Consider the following 27,157-nt stretch of genomic DNA (forward strand, 5'->3'; position numbering starts at 1 on the left):
CATCATCAACCTTCTGGTTCCAACCAGTCTGGGGTCTACCTGCTTGTGGTCAGCATGCAGTTAACCTCTTCCACCTGGAAGGGATTTCAGTCTCTGTAAAACAGCTCAAAGGATATGGCTCAGAATATGGCCTCAGAGGAGGAACTAAAGGTCCTTGACTTTGTTTAATGGCTAAACTATTATTATTTTGTCTTGCTTGACTGTTTTCTTTTCTGCATTTTCTCACTTTTCTGATCAAATTTATTCTTTGGAAATCAGGGAAGGCCTAGGAGGCTAAAGTTTTTCTACAGACAAGAGGGAGGCAGAGGACATGGGTGGGGGGGGGGTCTTTCCCAGGAAGGTCCCATAGGGTCCTGCTGGGTTACAGGACTGACCCTGGCTCCCACGTCTTTGTGGTTCATCATGGTGCTCCAGCACCTCCAGGAAGCCTGAGGAAGATTTGCTGAGTGGCAGTGCCCCACCATGCCCTCTTTTCTCTTAGGCCAGCTCCCCAATGTGTTCTGTCTGCATATATTCTGCTCATTCCCATCCTCTTGATTCTGCTTCTGCTGTTCCCCCAACTCAAAAGACCTTCATCCCTTTCCTTAAATCTTACACATCCTCAAAGCCCTGACGTAATAAAAATGGCAGGTACCTTTCATTAAATGCTTACTAGGTTTCAGATCCTGGCTAATGAGGTGGGCACTATAATTATTCTCTCTTTACAGGGAGGAAACTAAGGCATGGAGGGGTGAAGCAACTTGTGGAAGATCGGTCCCTGAAACTGAGTCCCCCTAAGTCTGAGTTCCTCTGCTGAGTTTATGATTAACCTTTCTATCCAACACTTTACTCCTTTTCTTTTCCTGAATCTGTTCCCCTCAAGATTGAGGAGTATCAAATAAAAGGGGGAATTGAACAAACCCCTGTGTCCCTGTCCTTTGAAGTTAAAGGCTTTTGATTTAGTCTCCCAGGCCTCCCTTGAGTCTCAAAAGGCTGGCTCAAGAGTTAATGATTAGGAAATGTGAAGATGTAGAAACAAAGGGCAGCTGTTGGGCTGGAAAACTGGTAACAATTTAGACTATAAATCCACCACACAGCAGAACCACTGAACTCCCAGTTCCCTGAAAGATACAGACAAAGGCCTGACACATGTTCCTAAGTTGTTTTTACAGGAAGCAGACCCCACCAGATGGAAACTGCTGACTGCAGGCACAGACCCCAGACTGGTTGAAACCAGAAGGTTGATGACGCTTGAAACTTCACCTTGATGCCAAACAATCCGGGAATTGTGCGCAAGCCGATCGCTCACCCTGCAGCCTCCTCCCTCACACTGCCTTTAAAACCCCTTCTCTGAAATCCATTGGGGAGTTCAGGTTTTTGAGCACGAGCTGCCCATTCTCCTTGCTTGGCACCCTGCAATAAAGTCTGTACTTTCCTTCACTACAATCCAATTGTCAGTAGATTCACACTCAGGTGAGTGGACCCAAGTTTGTTTTGGTAACACCCTGGGTCCTTCCAGGCACTCATACATTTGTGCCAAGCCCTTTCCAGCCCCCACTTTTTTGTCCTTCCTCTGAATTTCTGTCTCAGTGTGCTGCACTTTTAAATACTTCGATGTGAAATTCTTGTCTGTGTCTTTATTTTTTCTCTACAACTAGAATGTAAATTCTAGTTGGAGGACCTGGAAGATTTCTCCCATGAGAAGTCTTGTGAACAAGAAAAAGAGAGTTAGGCATAAATAGAAGGCGTTTAATAACCTTATTCAAAGGCTATGTCATCTGGAGGGCACATCCTTGAGTATGTGCTTGGCTCTGTCCTCAAGAGCATGTGGGTGAGTCACCAGTAGTGACAGTGGCTTCCCTCTCAGTCATGACATTATCTTGTCTGGATCCCAAGCCACTGGGTCCCCCACTCCTCAGAGGAGTATGTGGCTGCTGCACATTTCTTCGTCATAATATCCACAGGACATGGAATGAGATGGTCCCCCTTTGTGTTTCCTCTTGTTACCAAGTCCAAGCTCATACTTCTCTCCACATGACAGGCCAATAAATTAGAGATGAGGTGTTGGGGCAAGGAATAAGGACTTTATTTGGAAATCCAGCAGACTGAGAAGACGGTGGACTAGTGTCCCAAAGAACCATTTTGCCCAGCTTTGGATGTTAGTTTCTCTTATGGAACAAAGAGGAGGAGGTGGGGAAGTAAAGTTTAAAAGGCAGTAAGTTGTTGCCATTATTTCCTGGTTCCAGTCAGACTCTGGTGGGGGTGTGTTAATTTCTTCTTTCCTGCAGCCATTCCTGGGTGGGCCTGGTCAGGATGTTTCCTGTGAACTAAACAAAGGTATTTTAGCTCAGTGCTCGGGCATGGGAGGCAGGGTTCCCAGAGATTATGTATACTTTAAGTTATTGGCAACATCCCTTTAGTGGTTAACTTGTCTCAAAAGCAATAGAATACAAAGATTAAACTAAAAGGAACAGATCCAATATGGAGTCAGATATGTTCTTCCCTGTTACGCTCTGGGCAAATGTAAGCCAGAGCCTTATTGAAAAGTCCCACCCAGCAGTCCTGGTGTCTCAAGCAGAGGCTTCAGCCCTGCCGTCTGTTTCCTGTGGCAGGAAAATAATAGCCTCACACAGGGAAGTACTTTTAACTTCTTTAAAGGGCTTTCATGTCATTGCTCTCATTTCATGTGTACAATACCCCTGTCAGGTAGGTATTATTATTTCCCATTTGAAGCTAAGGAAAGAGAAGCCCAGAAATTCAATGTCTTGTCCAGAATTTCCCGAGGAAACCATGGCTGGGCCGGAACCAGAATCTGGCCTTTCCCTTGAACCTTGTTGCCCACCACCCAGCCCTGCCTCCCCTCTCATTCATTGTCGGCCCCAAACTATGGCAACAGTGAAGCAGCAGTTCTTCCCCCTGAGCATGTGGGAAGAATGAAACTCTAACCCCTTTAAGGTTTTATCTGAAAGCCTTGCTAATCCATCAGCAGTCTGTTAGATAGCAGCTTAAATCTCCCCACCACTAAGGAGTACCCTCCCAACGGATTCCCAAACACATTAGAGGAGGTGTGAGGTGGCATGAGCGCGGAAGCTGGGGCACTTTCTCTGAGAAATGGAGGTGCTCAGATTTCCAGACACTGCTGTCCCCTCTCAGACAGGGTGGGGGAGCCCAGGGTCTGCCCAAGCAACTCCTCAGCCAAGGTCACTTAAATGACAGATTGATCCTGAAAAGCTCCTCGTTGATCCTGAATAAGCCCCTTATTCATTCAGTGAGCACCTACTATGTGCCAAGCACCGTGCTGGATACTGTAAAATGACTCTGGGTGAAATGGATGATATTTCCTCATCCACTGCTATGATACTTATAGCAGGGCAGTATCAGGGTGACAAACAAGTCAGACACAAGCAAAAACTCTCCTTGGAGCTATTGTGATCTTGACCTCTGATCCATTCACCTGACCTCAAGGATTAGAGGCACATCCACTGAGGGCAAGGATCCTCCAAACCCCAGCCCTTGGATGACAGGAGTTATCACTCCAAAGTCCAGGTATGGCAAGGTGCCTGGTGTCCTTCAAGCAAAAGGAAACATTTAGAAGACTTCAGACTGCTGTGGGAGTGCTCTCAGTATTACAGTTTATAAATGGAGGGATCATATGTCTGATGAAACAGTTCCTCTCCTATATGGTCTTTATTCCTACTGAACTCAGCTGTGACTTTTTCTCCCAAGGGCAGTTTGGAAGTGCATCAGGAGAAATGTGGTCTTCCCTCTTTACCCAATCAGTGGAAGGCACTGACCCCCTCTGAGCACCAGTGAATAAACTCTGATAACTAGAGCTAGACTTGGTCTCACCTTTCCCTTAGATGTTTGCTGGGAACAACCTCCTCCATGAAAGTGCTATGTGTTTAGGATCTCTAGTCCTTGTTGCACCACACATCTGAGGCTCTGGATCATTAAAAATGCAATTTAAAAAAAAGGACCTTTTTTTTTTTTTTTTTTCTTCTCAGAACTGGCGGAATCATATTCAGGTCAGGAACTGAAGCAGGAATGGTGTTTTTGAAATAAAAACTTTCAAATAGTTGGGCTGTTTGCTGCTGTAACCAGAGTCATTGAGAAAAGAAGATCAGCATCTGCAGGGGTGGCCAGGGAACACTGTGTGTTCAGCAGCAGGAGGCCAAACAAGGTGGCCCCAGTGGGTTCTTCCTGAAGGCACTCTGGGACCAGACTGGACCAAGAGCCTGGGGCCCAGCTCTGCCCTAGTCATGTTTATGACCTCAGACTGACCAGCTCCCTTCTCTGGGTCAGGACCTTTGACTTGCTATTTCCTTGTAGACTGGACAGTTGATTTGCTTGCCCAGCACCCATTCCCCCTGTTGTACAAATGACACCTCAGTCTTCCTTGGGGAACCACTCCTCCCCATGCGTGGACCACATGATTTAGATGGAGCTGATTTGTTTGTTTGTTTGTTTGTTTGCGGTACGTGGGCCTCTCACTGTTGTGGCCTCTCCCGTCGTGGAGCACAGGCTCTGGACGTGCAGGCTCAGCGGCCATGGCTCACGGTCCCAGCCACTCCGCGGCATGTGAGATCTTCCCAGACCGGGGCACGAACCCATGCGCCCTGCATCGGCAGGCGGACTCTCAACCACTGCGCCACCAGGGAAGCCCTAGATGGAGTTGATTTTAACCCTGGTTCCAGAGATGGGTGTGGAATGTAAGCCAATCATAGCATTGTACATCCCTTTCATCATAGTGATTGGTTCAGAGGTGGTCATGTGACCTGAAGAGGGCCAATCAGAGCTCAGCCCAGACATGGAGAACAAAGGAAAGAGAGGAGCACTTACCTTCACTGAGGTTGCTCAGAGGACTAGGACCCGAGTTTGGAGCTGTGCTGGTGGAGATTTTGACATCCTTGAGAAGGCCTTCACTGAGAATGGAGTCAGCATAGAGGAAAGCAGAACCAACAGATGGAGTTAAAGAGAGCCCTGACATCATTGTTGGAGCCCCCAGATCCAGCTGTGCCTGAGGTTATCACTGGGCTTCCCAGTTATGTGAGATAACAAGTCCCCCTTTTGCTTCAGCCAGTTTGAATTGTCACTGTTACCAAAAGAGCACTTATCAATACCCTCCACCTGATTCCCCTTGTCCCCTTTACCTTGATTAAGATCTACTTACCCTAAAAGTGTCAGTGTAAATGTTATGTGCTCCTGCAGCTTGGCCCTGGGGTGTGGGCAGAAGTGGAAACTGTAACAGGAGGAGGAACTCACTGGGAAAAGAGAGGACCCTGGAGAAATGTCAGAGGGACCCCGAAAGTCAGCCTCTACCCCTGAGCTTCACCTTTCCATTTCTTCATTCCTTTCTTCACTGTCAGATATGACTTGAGCTCCCTCCAAGCTATATGCCATGTGCTGAGAACACAGCAGTGCACAAGACACACCACAGTTCCTGTCCAGGAGCTTACATTCTACTAGTCTATTTGAGGTTTGACTTTTAAGAGTTGTGTTCTTCACAATCACCTAAACCAATTGGTGAACAAACAAAATCTTTTTTTGGTTTCTTTTAGTGTGCCCAAAGTAGTCTAATTTTCCAAATCTTAAAAAAAGGAAGAAAGACCTTTACTAAACAGCAAGGAAACAAAAAAGAAACACAATACAAGAAGCATGGAATCAGTCGCATCTTAGAAGTTCTTCTCTTCTCCTTCAGAGCCAGCAAGCTTCCAGCACTTCCTATTGTACTGTTACCTACCTGGGTTCTTGGACTCTTTAATCAAGAGGAATTGATAAGAGGCCACATGAGGAATTCAGGCAAGGCTTTACTGGGGCCCCTGCTGCAGCATGAGAGAGTAAGAACAAGCAACAGGTGCCCTACCTAGCTCGATCCCTCAAACAGGGTGAGGGTAGAGATGGATCTGTGTGTCGGGCGGGAGGCGTGGCTCAGGGGGTCTGCCCATCCCCTTGGTGCTGCCGTGTGCAGAGATCACGCGCAGTACCCTGCTTTTGCTCCGGGCACCTCGGCACCTTGGAAGGGCAGTTGGGTTTGGCCTTTCTGTATCTTGTTCATGATTTGCCCCAACTGTGCATGCACGCAGTTATTTTAGTCCCTTAGAGTTTCTTCGTACTCTGTTGCTCGAGGAGGTGTTTGTCCAGGTGCAAGCACTGCAGCAAAGGCCCCAGGTCCCAGGTCCCAGCCTGTCTTGGTACAACCTGAGAAAGCCACCTTTTAGTAATTGGGTCTCTCTCTGGTCCCACTCCTCCTGGCTCCCACCAACCCTGGAAGGGCCCAGAGGAAAGAGGAGGCTGGCCGATGCCCAGGCAGACAATCCAGCCCCAACCGATCTCCAGGTTGACGTCTGGGGGGGTATTTTCCCTCCAGGGTCCCTGCTAAAGGGAGTCTCAGTTTCTTTCTTCACTGCCTGACTTGTTATTAAATTAAAAGCGTTCATATTTAAATTCAAAGCCCCTTTGTAACTCCTGGAGAAGGTATTGACCGTGATCTCTTGGGTCCAGTGTAGAGCTCTAAGCCTGAGGAGGCCCAGTGTAGGCCCTGGCCATGGCCAAGCGTTTCTTCTAAGCTGATGGAGGTGGCGGGGTTCTTGGGACATTTGTTTCTTATTTTGATAGGGACCCAACCAGGATCAGAAGCCCCCAAGGCTACAAAGAACCTGTGGTCATACTTATGACAATGAGAACTGTCTTTCCTGAAACACAGGCTTTCCATTTCTGCCTTCTTGACACTTAAAATAGTTTTTATCAAAAGCCGTTCTAAGGGGAGCCTGGTGTTTTATATCAGGGGGAAAGAATGGAAATCCTGCCAAATCCAGAAACGCTTGTACTCCATCCTTGGTTTATCCCATTCTCACTCCTGCTTCTGTACTCATTTTGGTCCTAAGAGGGGCTCTTCTTCTGAAGAAATAAGACCATCAGCCTGGGTAGGAACAAACCCAGCAGACACATATGCCAGCCCCTCGCCGTCAGGCCCTCCTGACTAGCAGCAGGCCAGGTGGGGACATCCTGTAGCCCCCGTGAAGCCGTGCTGGTGCCCCTGGCTTTGCAGCCCAGCCCATACCTGATGCCTGCACATCTCAACTGCTGGACCACAGTCTCACAAGCCTCGGTGAGGTATGCTGAATAGAGAGAGCACTGAAATAATTCTGAGAATGGTAAGTAGATCTTTTTTTCTGGTTTTCTCTGAATGACTATTTCAAATGTGGTTTATCAGATGTAATTCTGGTTTTATCCAGAAGTACCAGCTTACCTGACCAAATCACCTGGGTGAGAGTATTGAGTTTTAGAAGGAACTGGATGGCTTCCTCCCACCATCCTCTCCTGCCTCAGACATTTTAACACAGTGGCCTTTGCTCTCCCTCTTTAGGACTTCTGAGTGTCCATGGGGGGCCAGGTATTTTCCAGGCTTTCCGTGGTAAATGTTAGATTACTCACTCTCTTTCCGCTGTAATGGAAAGATATTTCTTCTGAGAATGTAATGTTGCCTGGAAATAACAAGGAGAAAAAGGAGGAGGAGGGGGAGGGGAAATGAGAGGAGGATGAAGAAGATAGAAGGAAATTAGAGGATGAGATGGAGGAAGAGGGCTTTACAGGCACTGTTAAAACTTTTTGTTTTGAGATAATTATAGATAAACATGCAATTGTAAGAAATAATGCAGAGATCCCTTGCACCTTTCACCAAGCGAATGGTAACACCTTACATAACTATAGCACAATATCACAACCAGGAAATTGAAATGATACAATCCACAAATCTTATTCAAAATTTCACCAGTTTTAATGCACTCGTGTGTGTGTGTGTGTGTGTGTGTGTGTTGAGTTCATTGCAGTTTTATCACTTGTGTAATTCTTGTGACCACCACTACTGTCAAGATACAGACAGTACCTTGTGCTGCCCTTTTCTAGCCACGTCCACTCCACCCCCCACCTCTGACAACCACTAATCTGTTCTCTATCTCTAGAAATTTGTCATTCCAAAAATCTAATATAAATGTAATCTTTTGAGATTGGCTTTACTCACTCAACAGAATTCCCTGGAGATTCATCACGTTGTTATGTGCATCGCTAGTTCCTTCTTTTTTATTGCTGAGTAGTGTTCCGCACTGTCCATATCCCAGTTTGTTTAACATTCACCTGTTGAAGGATATCTAGGCTGTTTTCAGATTTCAGCTACTCCAAATAAATTTGCTATGAAAATTGAGGTTAAGGTTTTTGTGTGAACATACGTTTTCGTTTCTCTAGGACAGATGCCCAACGTGCTTTTGCTAGCTTGTATGGTAACTGTATGTTTAGTTTTATAACAAACTTCTAGAGTGGCTGTACAATTTTCCATTCCCACCAGCAACATGTCAGTGATCCTCACTTGCATTTGGTGATGTCTTTTTTTAATTTGAGTCAATCTCATAGGTGTGTAGTGATGCAGTTTGCATTTCCTTAATGGCTAATGTTAACATCGTTTCATGCACTTATTAGCCATTGTTACTGAATGCAAGTTCATGCACCCGACACACAGTGAGGCTAAACAAACCAAAACGTCGAAGGGTGGAGCAGAGAAAGGTTTATTGGAGGGCCACGCAAGGAGATGGGTGGCTCATGCCCCAAAAACCCCAAACTCCCTGAAAGTTTTCAGCAAAGCATTTGTTTTTTACATCTTTGCTGGAGTGTAATTGCTTTTCAATGTTGTAATGTTTGTGTTGGTTTCTGCTGTATAACAAAGTGAATCAGCTATACGTATACATATATCCCCATATCCCTTCCCTCTCGCGTCTCCCTCCCACCCTCCCTATCCCACCCCTCTAGGTGGTCACAAAGCATCGAGCTGATCTCCCTGTGCTATGCAGCTGCTTCCCACTAGTCATCTATTTTACATTTGGTAGTGTATGTATGTCCATGCCACTCTCTCACTTACCCTTCCCCCTCCCTGTGTCCTCAAGTCCATTCTCTACATCTGCATCTTTATTCCTGTCCTGCCCCTGCCCCTAGGTTCTTCAGAACCTTTTTTTTTTTTTTTTTAGATTCCATATATATGTGTTAGCATACGGTATTTGTTTTTCTTCACTCTGTATGACGGACTCTAGGTCCATCCACCTCACTACAAATAACTCAATTTCGTTTTTTTTTATGGCTGAGTAATATTGCATTGTACATATGTGCCACAACTTCTTTATCCATTCATCTGTCGATGGACACATAGGCTGCTTCCATGTCCTGGCTATTGTAAATAGTCAGCAAAGCATTTTTAAAGGCCAGATGAGGGAGGGGCATGGTTGTTTGTTGCACACTTCTTGGTGTAGGAATCCTTTGTTCTTGCAGCTGTCCACCTAGGTCAGGTCACAATGTTCCTGTAAACATCCAACAAGACAAATGTTATTCTCTGTTCTGCACTTTTTATCTCTATTTGAATGGAAAAGTGTTATACCCTTAAACGTCAGAGACTTGAGAATGGGCTATCCTGTATATTTCAGTCTACAGGCAACATTCTAAACTTGAAGCAAAAGCAATAGAATATAAACATTACAGTAAAAGAAACAGACCTAATGTGGAGTCTGGTTTGTTCTTCCCTATCACACCATCTGTATATCCTCTTCATTGAAATGTCTGTTCATGTCTTTTCTCCATTTTCTAATGGGATAGCTTTTTTGTTTGTTTGTTTTTACTGCTGCATTTGGAGGGTTCCTTAGATATCTAGAAAATTAGCACTTAGTCAAATATGTGCTTTGCAAATATTTTCTCTTCGTCTGCAGTTTGACATTTCATCCTCATCCCAGGATCTTTCACACTGTGAAACTTTTTAATTTTGAGTAAGTTCAATTCCTCAACTCTTCTTTTTGTGGGTTCTGCTTTTGGTGTTAAGCCTAAGAACTTTTTGCCTAACCCTAGGTTCAGAATATTTTCACCTATTCTTTTTTCTAAAAGTTTTACATTTTACATATAAGTCAATGATCCATTTTGAGATAATTTTTTGATAATGTGAGGTTGAGGTTGGTTCATGTTTTTACCTATGGGTGTCCTTTTAGGTATATTTTTAAAAGGTTAATCCTTTCAGCAACCATCTGAAATGAGTATTGTATTATATTATCATCCCATTTCACAGATGGAGGAACCTAGAGAGATTTGGTAATGTAACCAAGGCCCGACTGCTGACAGGTGGTAGGAAAAAAGCCATGGTTTGAAAGCAAGTCTACCTGACTCACATGCTCTTGCAGTTAAGCCCTGCTGCCACCGCCTCATTCCTTCCCTTTCTTTCTGGGAGAGCCTTCCTTCCTGGGCAGGTGTCCCAGTTTCTTGAACACATTCCTTCATCTTGACTAACCTTGCCCTCACCTCGGTTCATGGGCTACCAAACATTGGAGCCTGCCACAACTCATCCAGGTGTCCTGTGACATGTTTGCAGGGTGGAGAATGGGGACAGATTGGGGAACTTCCCTGTATGCAAAGAGCTTGTCATTCTGGTCTGGGGAAAGGCTCATACTGGATTTCAGCGTCTTTCAAAGTATTGCAGAGCTGCACTACCAACTCACTGGTCTGGGGGTGGCAGGCCCTCCCCCAGAACAATCAGACACCAAAATTCATTTAATAATTCTGAGTCCAGAAAATTTTCATCCCTGATCTGCCAAAGTAAAATATATTGATAGAGCCAACAGGAAGGACTCGGAGCATCTTGGAGCAAAATTCCTATGGTTAGAACATGTTCCTTGCTCTTTCTGGTGGGACTGGATCATGGTCAGACTACCCTAGTAGCTAATTTCTATTCATCGCACCCATCCCCGTTCATGGGTAGGAGGGCAGTGAATGCGGAGCTTTCCTCTCCAGCTCTCTGCTCTCCACCCACTGGCTGTGGACTTCCTAGGCAGGCAGGACCTAGTAACTTCTGCATTCAGACCACTGGGGGAAAAAATCAGCAGTCTATAGATTGTCGTTGTTCTTTCCCAGATCCCTAAGTATCACCCTACCTCTTAATGAGGGATCCAGGAACTCTTTGCCTCTGTGACTTTACATTCAGAAAGAGCCCCTCCCCTTACTTCTCTCAGAGTTTTTCCAAAGACTACTAGGCTTTTGTCCTGGCCCACTTTAGAGAGCCCAGCTACAGGTATATATCTATTTTGTAGTTATAGGTACATGTACATATCTATCTTGCCAGATTCTTCAAACGCCTCGGAGGTGCCTGATCCCTCAGCTTGGCTGTTTCAACAGATAGGTCAACAGTAACACATGCCAGGTCCTTTGTGTCCCTCCGCCCACCCTGTGAAGAAATGAAGAAGAGTTTTCTTCGGGATTCTGACACCTGCCTTGAGCCCTGGGTATCTCCTCCCACAGGGATGATTCCCCGGCACTCCCGTGATGGTCTCTGCAGAGGGCCAATGGCAGATTCTGGTTTCTTGCTCTCCCTAGAGAGCCACTTCAAGTGTAACTGGTCCAAGGGGAATTTCCTTGATGGATTCAGGCCATTTGACCCTGGTATTTCCCCCAGTGGCCTAGACAGATCATGTTGAGGGTCAGAGATCAACCTTCCTTAGGTCCCATGGGCCACCTTCCCAATCTCCATGCTCACCCACCCAGCAGAAGCTGAGACACATTCTCCTTGGTCTCCTGATCTCCTTGACAATAATATCCTCTGTCATCTTCCAAGCTTCCCTGGGGGAGGGTCTGAGACTTGTTGGGAGTAGGCAGGGCTGCTCCAGGGGCAGTAAGTTCTGTCGGGCCCTGTCTTGCTCCAGCCAAAGCAAGCCAGGGCCTCCCTCTGACATTGTCTTTGGGGGTATGTCTCCTGCTCTGGAACAGTTTCCATCGCCTCCACCCTCTTCCAGGGAGCACGACCCCCTTCCCTCCTTTTCCCCCATATCCTTTAAAGGCTCCTGTTATGCCCAACCCTTTCCACAGGGACCAAACAGACCTGGGTTTGAATCTCAACTCCCACTTACTAGTTATGTGGCCATTCACTACTTACTGTCTTCAAGCCTGGTCCCCCCATCCCTCACAAATGGGGAGATATTAACCTCATGCTGTTGTTGTGGATTTAAACAAGATCATATCTATAAAGTTTGTACAGCAGGTAAAGGAACTACTGACCTTGGAACAAAGTTAAGGCTCAATAGTGGCACTGTCTCCGGGCCAATCTTCAGTTTTCACTCTGCCCACCAGAATTCATCCTGGGGAAGGCGGGTAAATTGTTATGGGAAGCGCAAGTGCCCCAACTCCCACATGGGGTCCCTGCTCACCTATCATGGCCATGCTGCTCCCCAGGAGTCTGGCAGGAGTCAGGATATAGGGCTCTACAGGTTAGGGCCAAAGGCAAGGCATGTCCTCCTCTGGTAGGCAGGCTCCTCAAACTTGAGGATGGTCACCTGGGGGTTCCCTGTGGACTTTGGCTCACCTGCCCAGCTGCAGGTGAGAAGTGACCTACCCTCCACTGCTCTGTGACAGTTCCTTTAGCAGCACCTGCCCTGGAATGGCCCTGGGAAAGCCACCTGTTCAAGCACTTATAATTTTCTCTGTTCTGGGGGGTCTCTCAGGTGAGCGGGCAAGTCCATGGACCCAAAACCCAGAGATACCCCGCGCCCCGCCCAGGTTCAGCACCAGGAAGCTTTCCTGTATCCTCACCTGTATCCCCAGACAAGGACCAAGAGACCTCCCACAGTGGATGCCAGGAAAGAGGAAGGAAGTAGGGAGTTCGGAGAAAGGAAGGGGAGGCCACCCAGATGTGCTTCCGCAGGACACCTCCCTTCCCTCTGCCATTGGCTAACTTTACCCACCAGGACAGCTTCACATCTGTCCAGAAGCCACGTTTGCCTCTGCAGGTGCATCTTCTCCCCTCCTGCCCCAAGTCTCCGCACTGAGCCCTTGACCAGATTCCTCCACAGCCCCACCCTGCTCTGTGTTCGTCTCCTCCCAGGCTGCCCCAGTCATGCTCCAGCTGCTCCCTGAGCCTCATCTCTGGCCCCTGGCAACAAGCCACCCCAGTAACTGGGCTAAGGAGTTCACCTCCCCCATGGTCAACCCCAGACCCAGCACTCATCCCTCTCAGGTCGGGGCCAAAAGCAGTGCCGAGAAGGGGAGCTCCCGCCTCTCACCCCATGGGTCCTGCTGACCCCTCCTTGGTGACCTTCTGCATGCAGAGACTGACTGGCAAAGAAACAAAAAAGCCGTCAACAACAAAGGAAGCGCTAAGTCAGCCAAGCCAGCTGATCCAGACCAGAGAATCCGCGTTACAACGTTTTACTCCAGACTTGCTGTGGAGGCGTGGGTTCCAGGCCCCCAGCTCTACAATGGAGACCCCTGGCAGGGCCCCGAACCTTTTATAAAGCCTCAGGACTTACAAGTTGAATGAATAAATGAATCTACTTCCGCGTAGAGTTAGGTCCAAATCAAAGGGGGCCAACTGCTCCGGCCAGACTCCTGTTTCTAATTTCAGGACACCTTCCACTCTCAGCACCTACCCAGCACCTACTCAGGCCGAGACTGAGGAAGGATACTGGGGCGGGGCAGAGTCTTTTGGGGTGCTGCGCAGAGACGAACCCTCTTTCCGGTCCGCGCCCCCATCGCTGCCCGCGGCCTCAGGGCTCAGGCTGGCTTTCCCCGCCCTCGCAGGGCTGAACCAGTTCCTCCCCGCTGGCAACCCCACCCTCCTGGAACCTGCCTCGCAGGAAGCGGAGGGTGCAGCCCGGCCGGCCGGGAGCGCGCGGGGCTTGGAGGGCCCGGGCCGTGCCGACCCCATGGCCGCGGGCGTGGAGCAGCGGCTGGGCGGCCTCCCCGTCTTCACCCGCGACGACTTCGAGGGTACCTGGCGCCCAGTGGCGAGCGGCGGCTTCAGCCAGGTGTTCCAGGCGCGGCACAAGCGCTGGCGGACCGAGTACGCCATCAAGTGCTCCCGCTGCCTCCAGCCTGACACCATCAGGTACCCGCCTGCCTACCCCCTCCTTTTGCGGAGGAAAACCCGAGGCCCGGGGAGCTCCCGAGGGAGGGGCGGCCGGGTTGAGGCTGAGGACTGTTCTCTCCACTTTTCTAAACTCTGTCCTGTGGCCTGAGCTCCCCAGGCACAGCCCTGTCTGTTTCTGGCTCTGAAATAAACTTGGCTCTGTTTGTGGAATCAAACCTATGTGTGAAATCCACAGAGGTCAGAGGTGAGCAGGAACTACCCTCCAAATACGCCTTCGTTCCATTCAACCTCCCAAACTGGTCCCGCCTGCTTCTTTCCAGCCTCACCTTCCTTCCAGGTGTCGGCTTGGTGATGACTGCTCTGGATGACCCTCTGCCACCCTCCTACCCACCCCCTAACTCGCAGCGCAGGCAGGGCCGGGCTTGCTCAGAGCCTGTGGCACTCGGCTCAGTGATGCTCAGTGACCTGGGGGGAATCACAGGTTCCACACCAGGGGCAACTCTTGTCTGGTGTGGTCCCAGCCCAGCCCGTGCAGGCTGATGGGGGCTTGCAGGGGGTGGTGGTGGAGGCTGCCCAGCCTGCTGGCCTGAGAGCCTGTCCAGCCCTCACACCGGCACTGCCAGCAGGTCAATCCTGGAATGCTGCTGTCTCCGTCCTTGTTTTTGTCTCTGGCTTCTCCCAGGTCCCATTATACGTACTATGACCACTCCCTGGCAGGCCTCCTTTTCCCTCTTACTACCTCTTTCCCATTGCTTCCACCCATCTCTGCCTTCCCATTGCTTCAACCCATCTTTGCTGGTACTGGCTGTGCCCTCGCCCCTCGTGCAGCCATGGAGACTCTGGGATGTGAAGTGTGAGATGATAACCATGTCCTCCTCCCAAGCCTCCTGGGACATCACCTAGAGCGCCTTGGGGGTGCAGGGAGCAACTCCTATTGGCATCTTTCCTGGTCATTCTCTGTGGTCACTAGGCAAGCTCCCAAGACACAGCCTCCGGTCCCACACACCCAAGTCCCTTCTCTCACTCCCAGACGCCCACCTGCTTAATGAATAAGGGCAAAGTGAGATAGCCCCAGACTCACCCACCTTCCTCCCTCAACATCCTGGCTTGGGAGTAGAGTCAGGTTATTCTAGGATCTATTCAAATCATTTACAGCCTTTGAAGCATTGACAAGACTACTCATGAGACATTGACAGTAACTCCCATCTCAATTCCCTTCCCAATTCCAGGAATCCTTGGGTGGAAAGGGCTAAGGGATTTACGGTAATCAATGCCTGCCACGTGTGGAGTGCTATACGAGGAGTTTCATGAGTATGACTTCACTGAATCCTCCTTCCATCATCTCATTCATTGGTCCTCCTGATGAGTGTTTGTTGCTCACCTACTATGTGCCAGGCTCTGTGCTGGACCCTGAGATATAATGATGAATGCCACAGATATAACCCTCTAAATGTTCTCCTGGAGCTTGCAGATAGGGGAGAAGAGACATTAATCAGATAACCCCACGTGCAAATGTAAGCGTGCTGCTGTGAGAGGTGTAAGAAAGGAGAGAGTTGTGGTTCCATGAAGGCTTATTGTTGGAGTCTGAGATCAGAAAAGGCTTCTCTGAGGAAGATACACTTGAGCTGAAATATGAAAGATGAGTCTGAGTTAAGTGGGTGAAGAGAGGAAAGCTTTCCATGTTGAGTTTAAGGTGCCTTTAAACAACCAAGAAGAACTGTCAGGTAGACTCCAGAGTAAAGCTGTGAGCTAACAGTATTAAAATTTGTGAATCATTTGTTACAGGTGTATTTGAAGCTAGGACGTAGATGACATTCACTCATTCTAAGCACTAAGTGAACAAAACAAAGTCTCTGCCCTGGTGGAGTTTATAATCTAATGAAGGAAGACAGAAAACTAACAAACAAACAAATATTTTTATCTATATCCCTTACAAACCACCTGACATTTTCTTTGATTAAAATACCTAAGGAGAGTTGAGTAGTCTGATCTTCCAAAAAAAAATTTTGATCTTCCAATAAATAGTAATTTGTGGGCTTTTTTGCCCAAAATGTTAAGATTTTATTTACCAAGCTTCTTTGTTGTACAGAAAGGAAAAATGCTGTTACAATCTCAGTGTAAGTGGTAGCCACACATGGCTGACTTACCAATCACAGCTCTCCACCCTACGACAAGGGTCTTACACGAAACTCTGACAATGCTTATAATTTTGTCGTCACCTATAAATTTGTTATAATGCTTGGTGGTAGATTTCCGAGAGGGACTAAATGGGTGAAGGCAGAATGTCACAGGAACTCTTCTTTGGTTCTTTGCGTGGGTGGGTGTCCTAGGGTTTGTATCACAGCTACCTTAAAAGAAAAGCTACCAACTCCATTTGAGTAGTCCAGCCAATACGGAACTCAAGAACAGATAAAGCAAGGTAGGGTTTTTGTGCAGGTTGTTTGGAGTCTTTCCTTCAGCTTTCCTAGTTTCTTCCTCCCCTTCATCCTCCTCATTTTCTTCATTTATCACCTTCTCCGTCACATCCAGATTCTCCCCTCCCTTCACTTCATCCCCTTCCCCTTCTGCATCTTCCTGTTCACCATCAGACTCTGCCTTCTCACTGTTTTTCTCCTCTTCCTGTGGGCATCTTCTCCTCCTTCATTCTCTTCTGGGGGGATATGGATTGATGGAGCAGGGTTGCTATTTTCTATAGGCTTGAAATCCTTCCTAATTAAGTACTATTTGAGAATAGAGATTTGAAGCAAAGAAAGAGCAAACCATGTGGCTCTCTCAGGCTCTCTTAGTGTTCTAGGCAGAGGGACGAGCAAATGCAAAAGGTCCTGAGGAGGGAACAAGCTTGACATGGTGGGGCAGGTCATAGAGGGCTTTGTAAGCCATTGTAAGAACTTTAACTTTTATTCTGCATGAGAAGAGAGCCACTGGACAGTCCTGAGTAGAGCAGTGACATGCTCTGACTGACATTTTAAAAGTACCACTCTGGCTGCTGGTGGAGGGGAAGAGAGAGAAGCAAAGGCACCAGTTAGGAGGCTTGGGCCAAGATGCCAATGGATAGAGGTGGTCACCAGTGGTCAGATTCTTGCTATATTTTGAAGGTAGAGCTGACGGAATGTGCTGAGGGGCAGCTTGTGGGAAGGAGAGGAAGAGAGGAGTCCAGGATAAGCAAGATCTTTGAGGGCTAGAGGGATGGAGGCCCCGTTCACTGAGATGGAGAAGGCTGAGGGAGGAGCGGGTTTGAGGGGAGAATCAAGAGTTCAGCTTTAGACACGTAAAGTGTCGAATACCCAGTTGGAGATGCTGAGATTGCCTAGAGACAGAGTACGGAATAAGAAGAGGAAAGAAGAGGGCCTGGGACTGGGCCTAATGATCAGGTCACACAATAGGAGCCCGCAAAGTAGGCACTGACCCTACACTGAGAACGAGAAAATTGCTTGTAGGCTCCAGCAACATGGGGGTCATCGGTGACTAGCAACAGCCTGTCAGTGAGGTATTAAGACCAGAAACCAGATGAAAGGGGATGGGGGGAGATGAAGAAAAGAGAAAGACAACAGGTGTAGCAAACACTTTCAAGAAGTCGGGGTGTCCAGGGGAGTTGTGCAAGTTACTGTTGTTCCCATTTTACAGTTAAGAAACTGAGGCCCAGAGAGTTTGCTTGTTCAAGTTCATACAGAGAATAAGGTGAAATTGGGATTCGAAAGCAGGGCAACGCGATCCCAGATCCCTTGCTTTTTCCACTTCATGACAGGTGTCTTCTCAGTTCTTGTGACTTCAAAAGTACAAGAGGAGACAGATAAAAGAAAAAATATTGCAGAGGTTTGAGGGGAGAGTCCTTGAACAGTAGAGCAGTAAAGACAAGAACGGCAGAAACCAGGACTAGCCAACCTGTCCAGATGCGAGGGAGAGCAGGTGCTTTTCCCTGGAGGAGAGGAGTCTCTGGCTGGTTTCCCAGGGAGGCCCTGTGAGCACATTTCCAGCAGCCTCTGACTGCAGTGCCAGTGCAGCTTTGCAAATACTCTGCTTTTTAAAGATGTCATTTCTCCTTAATCTTCATCCCCGCAATCCCAGAACAATTTATAACAATTTGCATATTTGCTGTTTTGTGGCATGTACAGTGAAAAGAGTGAAAAGTTTGCAAATGCTTATTTTGTAAGGCTTTCCTTTAAGTATTGACTTCTGTTCAGTTCAACAAAGATGCCTTGTGCTGTACGTGGCCATGTGCTGTGGGGAGTACCAAGATGAAAACTTATACTTCATCTCCAAAATGGAATCCCATGCAGCCATTACCGCGCTTGCTTTGAGAGAATAACGATGCAGGAAGTGCTCCGCTACACCAACAGGGAAAAGCAGATCGCAGAACAGCCCACGCTATGTGATGGCAAGAGGGAGTGGAGGAGAAAGGAGTGACAGGGAGGGAGAAAAGGAGAGACGTTCCTTGAAATGTATTGTAAAAGGATACACTAAATTATTAACAGAGGCCAACTCTAGAGGGTTGGGTTACTGATGATTTAATTATTATTACTATTTTTATTATTACTTTTTGGCTGTGCCATGAGGCTTGCAGGATCTTAGTTCCCCGACTAGGGATCGAACCCAGGCCCCACAGTGAAAGCACTGAGTCCTAACCACTGGACCGCCAGGGAATTCCCTAATTTTCTTTTCTATTCCCTAGATGTTCTACAAGGTATATATATTACTTTCACCATCAAAAAGTCAATAAATGATATATTTTTTCAATATTTTTTATTGAGATATAGTTGATGTACAATGTTGTGTTAATTTCTGCTGTACAGCAAAGTGATTCAGTTATACATATACATATATATATACATTATTTTTTTAATATTCCTTTCCATTATGGTTTATCACAGGATATTGAATATAGTTCTCTGTGCTATACAGTAGGATCTTGTTGTTTATCTGTTCTCTATATAAAAGCTTACATCTGCTAACCCCACCTCCCACTCCATCCCTCCCCCAACTCCCTGCCCCTTGGCAATCGCCAGTCTGTTCTCTGTGTCCTTGATTCTGTTTCATAGATAGGTTCATTTGTGTCATATTTTAGATTCCACATATAAATGATATCATATGGTATTTGTCTTTCTCTTTCTGACTTACTTCATTTAGTATAATAATCTCTAGTTGTATCCATGTTGCTACACATGTGGCATTATTTCATTTTTTATGGCTGAGTAGTATTCCATTGCATATATGTTCCATATCTTCTTTATCCACTCATCTGTCGATGGGCATTTAGGTTGTTTCCATGTCTTGGCTATTGTGAATAGTGCTGCTATGAACATAGGGGTACATGTATCTTTTTGAGTTACAGTTTTGTCTGGATATATGCTGAGGAGTGGGATTGCTGGATCACACAGTAGCTCTATGTTTAGTTTTCTGTTTTCCATAGTGGCTGCACCAATTTACATTCCCACCAAAAGTGTAGGAGTGTTCCCTTTTTTCCACATCCTCTCCAGGATTTGTTATTTGTAGCCTTTTTAACGATGGCCATTCTGACCATTGTGAGGTGGTTCCTCAATAAATCATATTTTAAGAGAGAAGCAGGAGGCATAATTTTGGTCCTCCACAGGCTTGCGATCTCCTAGGGGAGGTAGACATATAGAAGTGGCCAGAATAAATGGCAGGCTTTTTGTGGCCATGTCTGTAGAATGGGCTGGCTCCTGCATTTGCAGACCCCTTTACTTCCTGTCTTGTTGCATCTGGGCCCTAATCTGTGCATCCACTGGGCATCATCTCGTGTCTCTCTTTCCCCCTCCATTACCTTGCAAGCTCCCAAGGCATCTCTGGGTCTGCACAGCCTGGTATCAAGTCTAGTTTGTGTGTCCTGCTAGTTGCTCTTGTAATTAAAGGGTCAGCTCCTTCTGTCTCTCGCTCCTGTCCCTCCATAGCTCTGACGTGAATTGCCTCATTGAAGAAGCAACCAAGATGGAGAAGATCAAGTTTCAGTACATCGTGTCCATCTACGGGGTATGCGAGCAGCCCCTGGGTGTTGTGATGGAGTTCATGGCCAACGGCTCCCTGGAGAAGATGCTGCCCACTCACAGCCTCTGCTGGCAGCTCAAGTTCCGCATCATCCATGAGACCGGCTTGGCCATGAACTTCCTCCACAGCATGAACCCACCACTTCTCCACCTGGACCTCAAGCCAGGCAACATCCTCCTGGACAGCCACATGCATGTCAAGGTAAGGACCCTAGTGAACCCTTCTGCCCCCTTTCACTCCAGAGCCTTCTCCAGATGAACAGGATTATTTACTGCCTGTCAAGAGTTTTTGTGGTTGTTCTTGTTGTTTTTACTATTTATTTATTTGGCTGCACCAGGTCTTCGTTGCGGCATATGGGACCTTTAGTTGCAGCATGCGGGATCTTTAGTTGCGGCATGCAGGAGCTTTTTAGTTGCGGCATGCATGTGGGATCTAGTTCCCTGACCAGGGATCGAACCCGGGCTCCCCGCATTGGAAGTGTGGAGTCTTAGCCACTGGACCACCAGGGAAGTCCCCTGTCAAGAGTTTTAAGCAGCTCCCTTCATGGATAAATGCTGAAGGCAGGGATCACACCTAAAACAGATAGATGCACAATGAAATTTGGTGCATGAAACTGGGTATCAGGACGTTTGCAAAACCCCTCTTTGAATGCCAGTCTTCCATTTCTAATGTGGGTAGAATAATCTCTATCCCATTCTTTGCTTCAAGTGAGAATGTGTGTACATGAGATGTTCTTAAGAAAGGTCATGATGGCCATTTTTTCAGGTCCTAAAACACGCCCCGCTTTCATTTCTGCCCCAGGACCTTTGCACATGCTGTTTCCACTGCCAGGAGCAGTGTTCCCCCACTCCCTCTTTATCCAGTAAAGGCCTACACATCTTTCAGGTCTCAGCTTAAACAGCACCTCCTCAGGGAGGTTTTCCCTGATCCACCCCCGTGGGCCCCTGTTATATACCCTCACCGTACCTCTCTTTTTATACTGCTAACCCCAATTGTAAGTATATAGTCATTTGTGAAACTATTTCATTAGCGACTATACCCCCTATTTGAATAACCACTTAGGAGAGTAATGGGCGCGAGGCTTTCATCATTCTTATCTGCTGCCTGACCCTCAGTATCCAGCCTGGTTGGCACTCTGAATTGTCAGTTTATTGATGTATGAATGAATCAATGGATGGAAGCAACGTCAGAGATAAACATACATGGTGTCAATGCTTCAGGGCCCGTGAAAGTTGGATAGACAGAAGCTCACCGAAGACGCCACTTTATCCACAGTCCCTTGGGGTAATGGCCACACCTTCCAAGTACTTACCATGTGCCGGGCACTGTTCTAAGTGCCTTTTGTATATTTCCTTATTTAATCCTCATGATAGCACTGTGAGTTAAGTACTTATCTTGTTTCCCTTTTATAGATGAGGAAATGGAGTTTCTGAGAAAATAAGTAACTTGTTCAAGGTCACCCTGTGGTACATGGCAGTGCTGGGAGAGAGCTTATGGTCTCAGCGGCTACACTACAGTGGCAGTGAAGATGGTGGGAGGGATGAGAAACTCAGGCAGTTTTCTAGAGGCAAGACTGTATTTCCCCCCATCCCCATCCGGGCTTCCTCCCAGGTGTCAGACTTCGGCCTGTCCAAGTGGATGGAACAGTCGGCCCGGATGCAGTACATCAAGAGGTCAGCTCTGCAGGGCACCCTCAGCTACATCCCCCCTGAGATGTTCCTGGAGAGCAACAAGGGTCCAGGTCCCAAATACGATGTGTACAGGTGAGAGGGAGGCTGGGCTCCAGGCCACATACCCAGGACGTAGCTTGTGGTCAACGCCCTGCCTGGACCCCAAGACCCAAAGGGCAGGACAAGGATGAGGCCTGGCCCCTCCCTGCCCACGTGGGAGGAGGAGGGATGCGGGGGGATTCTGGCTGGAGAGGCATTGCCTAGGTTTTTGTGGTCCATGGGGCCCCCCTGCTGGATGTCCGAGACGCCACTCAGGGGGCGCTTTCCCCCATCTGCAGCTTCGGGATTGTCATCTGGGAGATCCTCACTCAGAAGAAACCGTATTCAGGTAGCACGCGACAGGGGCACTGTCAGATGGGGTCCCGGAAGGGACTGGGAGGCTGGGGGTTCGTGGGGGCAGGGGCAGGCGGCAGGTTTTTCTTGGGGACTGTGTTGCTCTTTAAGGGTTCCCGTCCTCTCACCCTCCTTCCTTCCTCCCCCTACTTTCTAGAGCTCACATGACGGTGAAAGAAAGGGCAACCCTCAGCCCAGGCCATACTCTCTGGCTCTAGTTCCTTTGCTTCAAAGTGCTCTTTCCTGTTTCTCTCACCCCCAACCCTGCCACCCAGGTGTCCAGCAAATAGATTGTCAGGTAATTTGGATAATCCAGCAAAGTTCAAAATCAGAGCCTGTAACTAGGCCTGCTGGTCAGTCCTGCCATCTTTGGACAGCAAGAGCCCGCAGTGAGGGGCCATGGCCGGTCTCGGCCTGGGAGGGGTTGGAGCTGGACCAGAGACCCAGCTGCTCCAATCGGAGCCTCAAGTCAGCCTGCAATCTAGTTATTAACTTACTGTGCATGTATGGGGCCCCTGCTGTGTGCACCACCCTGTCAGGATCCTCAGAGCCCCCATCCCCTGCCCATCCCCTCTGGCCCTGCCTCAGTACCCGCATAGCCTGGGCCCCCTCTCACAGGCTTCAACATGATGACCATTATGGTGCGAGTGGCCGCAGGCCTGCGGCCCTCCCTGCAGCCTGTCTCTGATGAGTGGCCGGCGGAGGCCCAGCATATGGTGGACCTGATGAGGCGCTGTTGGGACCAGGACCCCAAGAAGAGGCCCTGCTTTCCAGGTTCTCATCAGCCTGATGTACACAGGGATGAGGGAGATGGGTGGGGCTGGGGGGGCCCACGGGCCAGGAGCGGTGGTTGAAGCCCCGGGCCACTCCTGAGAGCTCTGCAGGGAGGGCCCTGCGTGGCACTAGGGCAGACTCTGTACCACAGTGCGGTGTTGGCAGGGGGTGGGAGGGTGGGGGGTGTGGATGGCAGAGCGCCGGTGGCAGCTGAGGACTGCGGTCTGGTCTCTTTGGGTTAATGTGTAACCTTATGGGAGGTAGAATAGAAAACCTTCATTGCTGGAAGGCATCTGGGCCCGGCTCTGTTGCTTCTGAGGCTCCAGTTAGCCTGCGTCCTCTCAGGCTGCAGCGTCCTCATTGGTAAAATGTTCCCAGACCATGAGATCACAGGCGGGATGGGTCTTGCGGTCATCCACTCCTTTAGGAACTATGCAAACGTATGCACGTGTGTAAGCGTGAGCATCTTAGCAATGCTTTATGGAACAGGTCTGACCCTCCAAAAGGGCCAGGGACTTGCCAAACGTGGCCCCACTGAGCCAAGGCAGGACCCTAGCTTGCCGGCCTTCTGGTGCGCATGTGTGGATGCCCCTGAGCCCAGGGATGGGTTTTGGGAGGGGGGACGTGGGACATATTAGGGTATTTAAAATGGGGAAGAACTGCAGCCCAGCCTGTCACTTTCTTTTGCTTTTTTTGGAGCAGACATCACAGTGGAGACAGACACGCTGCTGTCCCTGCTCCAGAGTCCTGTGGCTGACCCAGAGAGCGAGGCCCTGGCCAGGAAGGTGTCCTGCACAGCGTGTCTGTGCCGGCCCCGGGAGGTGAGTGCGTGTGGGGCGGGCCTGGTCTCCGGCAGGCGCTGAGGATGCACGCACAGGTCCCTCCTCGTGAGGCTGCCTGGCTGAGGGGCAGGTGGGGACCGGAGCCAGTGCACGCTCTGCTGGCCAAGCCGGGCAGCCACTCGGGGACACCTTTTCTTAAGTTGCTCGAAGATGCTCTAAGGGCTGGCGGTAGCCGTGGCTCAGAGCCTCTGAGAAGGACGTGCCATCCCTCACATGCGTGACATTAAACAGAGCCTGTCCTGCAGAGGGAGACCTCGGCTCTCCCAGGCTCTCACCCGCTATGGGTCAGCGTCATCCTGGCTCTGCTGTCCTTTCCCTCACCTGGGAACCAGCTGTGGGCTTCCGTGGGGCTCTAGGCTGAACCCACAGGGCCGCCCTGCCTTCCCTGTGGCCCAAGGGGAAGTCAAGGCCCTGGGCCACCTCTTCCTGGCAGGGCCGCCTCTGCTCGGGGATTTCCCCTAGACACAGCTGGTGGCAGGGATGAGAGAGGAGGGGGTCTCCTAGGACAGGGTGGAATGTGAGTCCTGACAGGTGAAGGGAGGAGTGGAGGCCGGCATAGGCCAGAACTGCCCTGATCCTCTGATCCGCCCCCTGTCTTCTGGTTCTCCCTCCCCAGGTCAGTGAGGAGATCAGCCAGGAGCTAACAGACAGCGGTGAGTCCAGAGTGCGCAGCTGGAACCAGAGAACCCACAGCGGAGGAGAAAGTGGACTCAAACCATATCCTGTCCCCGCTTCCCCCCAAGGCCTGTCACAAATCAGGAGTCCGGGTTCCCTTTCCTGGCACCCGGCCCTGTGCTCCAGAAATGCACATGCCCCCGGGGGCCTGGCTCTGCTTCCCCTTCAAGTCTGTGTCCTTTTGAGGCCGGACTCCTCCCTTCCTGGCCGGGGAGGAGCACTGGTTTTCAACTCTGGTTGCATATTAGAATTATTTGGGGAATGAAAAAGTATACGATGCCTGAGCCACCCTAGAATAATTTAATCAGAATCTCTGGGGGTTTGGGCTGAGCAGTGATTTTCATTTGTTTGTTTTTTTTGTTTTGGAAATTGTTGCTTTTAATTCTAATACACCACTGGGTAGAGCAGGAGGAAGTGGGTCCTTAATGGCTCAGGAGGAGTTCAGATCTCGGAGCTCAGCTGCAAATTTATCTCCAATTTGCATTTATTTACTTTGTGCCAAGCACTGCTGGGGGAGTTCTTACCTACATGATATGATTTGTCCTCCCAGTGGTAGCATGAGGTTGGGCATTGTTCGTGTCCCCTTACGGATCAGGAGCTGGAAACTCAAAGAGGCAGAGAACACGTGATGCCAAGAGGTAGAGTCAGGATTTGCACCCCGGCCTCTTTCTGCCTCATCCTTACGGGAAGAGCTGCCAGAGTCAGTTCTCTAGGGCAGTGGAGCCTGCATAGAGATCCGGGATGCCGGGAAAGACGTTGCCCTCACTCCTATGTCTTTGTTCCTGGCTGGTACTTCCAGGAGGCGGGGGGATGGCCGAGATGACCTCTGGACAGGTCAGAGGTCCTCTTCTCAATCTCACCTTCCTCCCAGCAGACTCAGGAGACTACTTGAAGCGGGTCCTGACTCTCTCAGACGGCGAGAGCCTGGTCCTGCGTGATGAGCAGCTGCGCATCCGTGAGAACAAGGTCACTGCCCTCCACTTCCTGGTGGCTCAGGGCCGCCTGGAGCGGGTGAGGCTTCTGCTGGCCCAGGAGGTTGACGTGGACTGCCAGAGGGCCTGCGGCTACACTCCCCTCCTCGTCGCCACCCAGGACCAGCACCCCGACCTCTGTGCCCTGCTCCTGAAGCACGGTGCCGACGCCAACCTGGTGGACGAGGACGGCTGGGCCCCGCTGCACTTCGCAGCCCAGAATGGGGACGACCGCACTGCCCGCCTCCTCCTGGACCACGGGGCCCGTGTGGATGCCCAGGAGCACGGGGGGTGGACCCCGCTCCACCTGGCTGTACAGAACAACTTTGAGAATGTGGCACGGCTTCTGGTCTCCCGTCAGGCTGACCCCAACCTGCAGGAGGCTGAGGGCAAGACCCCTCTCCACGTGGCCGCCTACTTTGGCCATGTCAGCCTGGTCAAGCTACTAACAGGCCAGGGGGCCAAGCTGGATGCTCGGCAGAGAAACCTGAGGACACCGCTGCACCTGGCGGTGGAGCGAGGCAAAGTGAGGGCCATCCAACACCTATTAAAGAGTGGGGCGGCCGCTGATGCCCTTGACCAGAGAGGCTACAGCCCACTGCACATCGCCACTGCCAGGGGCAAGCACCTTGTTGGCAAGATGCTGCTCAGGTACGGCGCCAGCCTCGAGCTGCCGACCCACCAGGGCTGGACGCCCCTGCATCTAGCAGCCTACAAGGGCCACCTGGAGATCATCCACCTGCTGGCTGAGAGCCACGCAGACGTGGGGGCTCCCGGAGGCATGAACTGGACCCCCCTGCACCTGGCCGCCCGTCATGGGGCAGAGGTGGTGGTGTCCGCACTGCTGCAGTGTGGGGCTGACCCCAATGCTCCCGAGCGGTCAGGCTGGACGCCCCTCCACCTGGCGGTCCAGAGGGGGGCCTTCCTGAGCGTCATCAACCTCCTGGAGCACCATGCAGACGTCCACGCCCGCAACAAGGTGGGCTGGACGCCTGCCCACCTGGCCGCCCTCAAGGGCAACATGGCCATCCTCAGGGTGCTGGTCAAGGCCGGTGCCCAGCTGGACACCCAGGACGGGGTAGGCTGCACACCCCTGCAGCTGGCCCTCTGGAGCTAAAAGCAGGGCACTGTCGCCTTCCTCGAGGGCAAGGAGCCCTCACTGGCCATTCTGGCCGGGGCTGAGCCTGGAGCCCAGACGGAAGTTTAGACCACCTGCAGTCTCCTTACCTGTAAGGAAGAGAGGTTGGTGCAAGTGACGCTGGGTTTCTGGCAGGGCCCCTTCCCTGTCCTTGCCAGCTGCCCCTTACACCTTGAGAGGAGACGGGAACCTGGTCCCCTGGGTGGTGGAGGGATGGGGAGAGGAACACTGAGGTTGTAGCTGGGGAAGGGGCCCCCGGCTCAGAGATCTCCTTTCAGCCCTTCCTCCACGTGTGTCTCTAGCCAACTCTCAGCCTCTTCCTCCTGTACCTGGACTCAAGCCCCCAAAGTGAGTTCCCTCTTTATTCCCAAGGTTCCTGCCACCTTTAACCCCTTGCCCCTGAGTCCACAGGGGCCCTTGCATCCTAGAACTCTCTCTGAAGAAGGAGGGAGGCACAGAGGAGAGGGAAGTGTTCCCTCCCAGCTCACGTCTGTGTGACTTGGCCCCTTTCTCCGGGCGTGGTCAGGACAACCAGACACCCGTGCTCTGTGCAAGGGCAGGAGCTGAAATTTCAGAGGGATTTTCCACTTCCAGTTGAAAGCCCCAGCCAGGAGCCTGTTGCTGCACCGACCACCTTCCTGGCGGCTCTGGTCCCAGGGCCCAGGTCTGCCGTACAATCTCCTGCGGGGAAGGAAGGGTCTGCTCCAACCGCCCACGAGTGATCCTACATGGGACGCTTGGTCCCTGGTCCCCCTGCCTCACCCCTCACCCTTGGCTGTGTCCAGTTATGTGGCCCGTTTCAAATCTGACCATCATAAAGCTGTGGACCTGAGTCCCCG

General features: G+C 50.0%; 1 protein-coding gene and 1 long non-coding RNA gene across 7 annotated transcripts; one reads left to right on the plus strand and one right to left on the minus strand.

Annotated features, from left to right (window-relative positions):
- Positions 1-1,719: 1,719 nt before the first annotated feature.
- On the minus strand, positions 1,720-13,749 carry LOC137230869 (uncharacterized). Of its 5 annotated transcripts, none has more exons than XR_010946279.1 (6): positions 13,616-13,749; positions 12,049-12,128; positions 9,125-9,320; positions 7,229-7,423; positions 4,819-4,901; positions 1,720-2,306 (listed from the first exon to the last, which is right to left on the minus strand). It is a non-coding gene; the product is annotated as an uncharacterized lncRNA (long non-coding RNA). The 5 variants fall into 5 exon arrangements; XR_010946276.1 differs by lacking the exon at positions 13,616-13,749 and adding an exon at positions 13,296-13,543; XR_010946278.1 differs by lacking the exon at positions 13,616-13,749 and adding an exon at positions 13,296-13,543 and having other exon boundaries at positions 7,414-7,463.
- ANKK1 (ankyrin repeat and kinase domain containing 1) lies at positions 13,692-27,150 on the plus strand. Of its 2 annotated transcripts, XR_010946275.1 has the most exons (9): positions 13,692-13,873; positions 19,762-20,056; positions 21,467-21,618; positions 21,864-21,913; positions 22,537-22,692; positions 23,395-23,513; positions 24,151-24,187; positions 25,084-26,422; positions 26,845-27,150. XR_010946275.1 is itself a non-coding variant. In XM_067751058.1 (8 exons), exons 1-8 carry the CDS (start codon positions 13,692-13,694, stop codon positions 26,295-26,297), a joined length of 2,205 nt encoding a protein of 734 aa, XP_067607159.1. In that variant the 3' UTR covers positions 26,298-27,150. The 2 variants fall into 2 exon arrangements, 1 of the variants encoding a protein (XP_067607159.1); XM_067751058.1 differs by having other exon boundaries at positions 25,084-27,150.
- The last annotated feature ends 7 nt before the right edge of the window (positions 27,151-27,157 follow it).

This window comes from Pseudorca crassidens, chromosome 9 (genome assembly GCF_039906515.1).
Source record: "Pseudorca crassidens isolate mPseCra1 chromosome 9, mPseCra1.hap1, whole genome shotgun sequence".
NCBI classification, from domain to species: Eukaryota; Metazoa; Chordata; class Mammalia; order Artiodactyla; family Delphinidae; genus Pseudorca; species Pseudorca crassidens.

What these genes read in the sequence shown, in the direction of transcription:
- ANKK1 (XM_067751058.1), top strand. Translation starts at nt 13,692, where the DNA reads ATGGCCGCGGGCGTGGAGCAGCGGCTGGGCGGCCTCCCCGTCTTCACC. An exon ending in TCAGAAGAAACCGTATTCAG is followed by an intron (nt 21,914 to 22,536) that starts GTAGCACGCGAC and finishes CCCCTCTCACAG; the next exon opens with GCTTCAACATGATGACCATT. An exon ending in GAAGAGGCCCTGCTTTCCAG is followed by an intron (nt 22,693 to 23,394) that starts GTTCTCATCAGC and finishes TTTTTGGAGCAG; the next exon opens with ACATCACAGTGGAGACAGAC.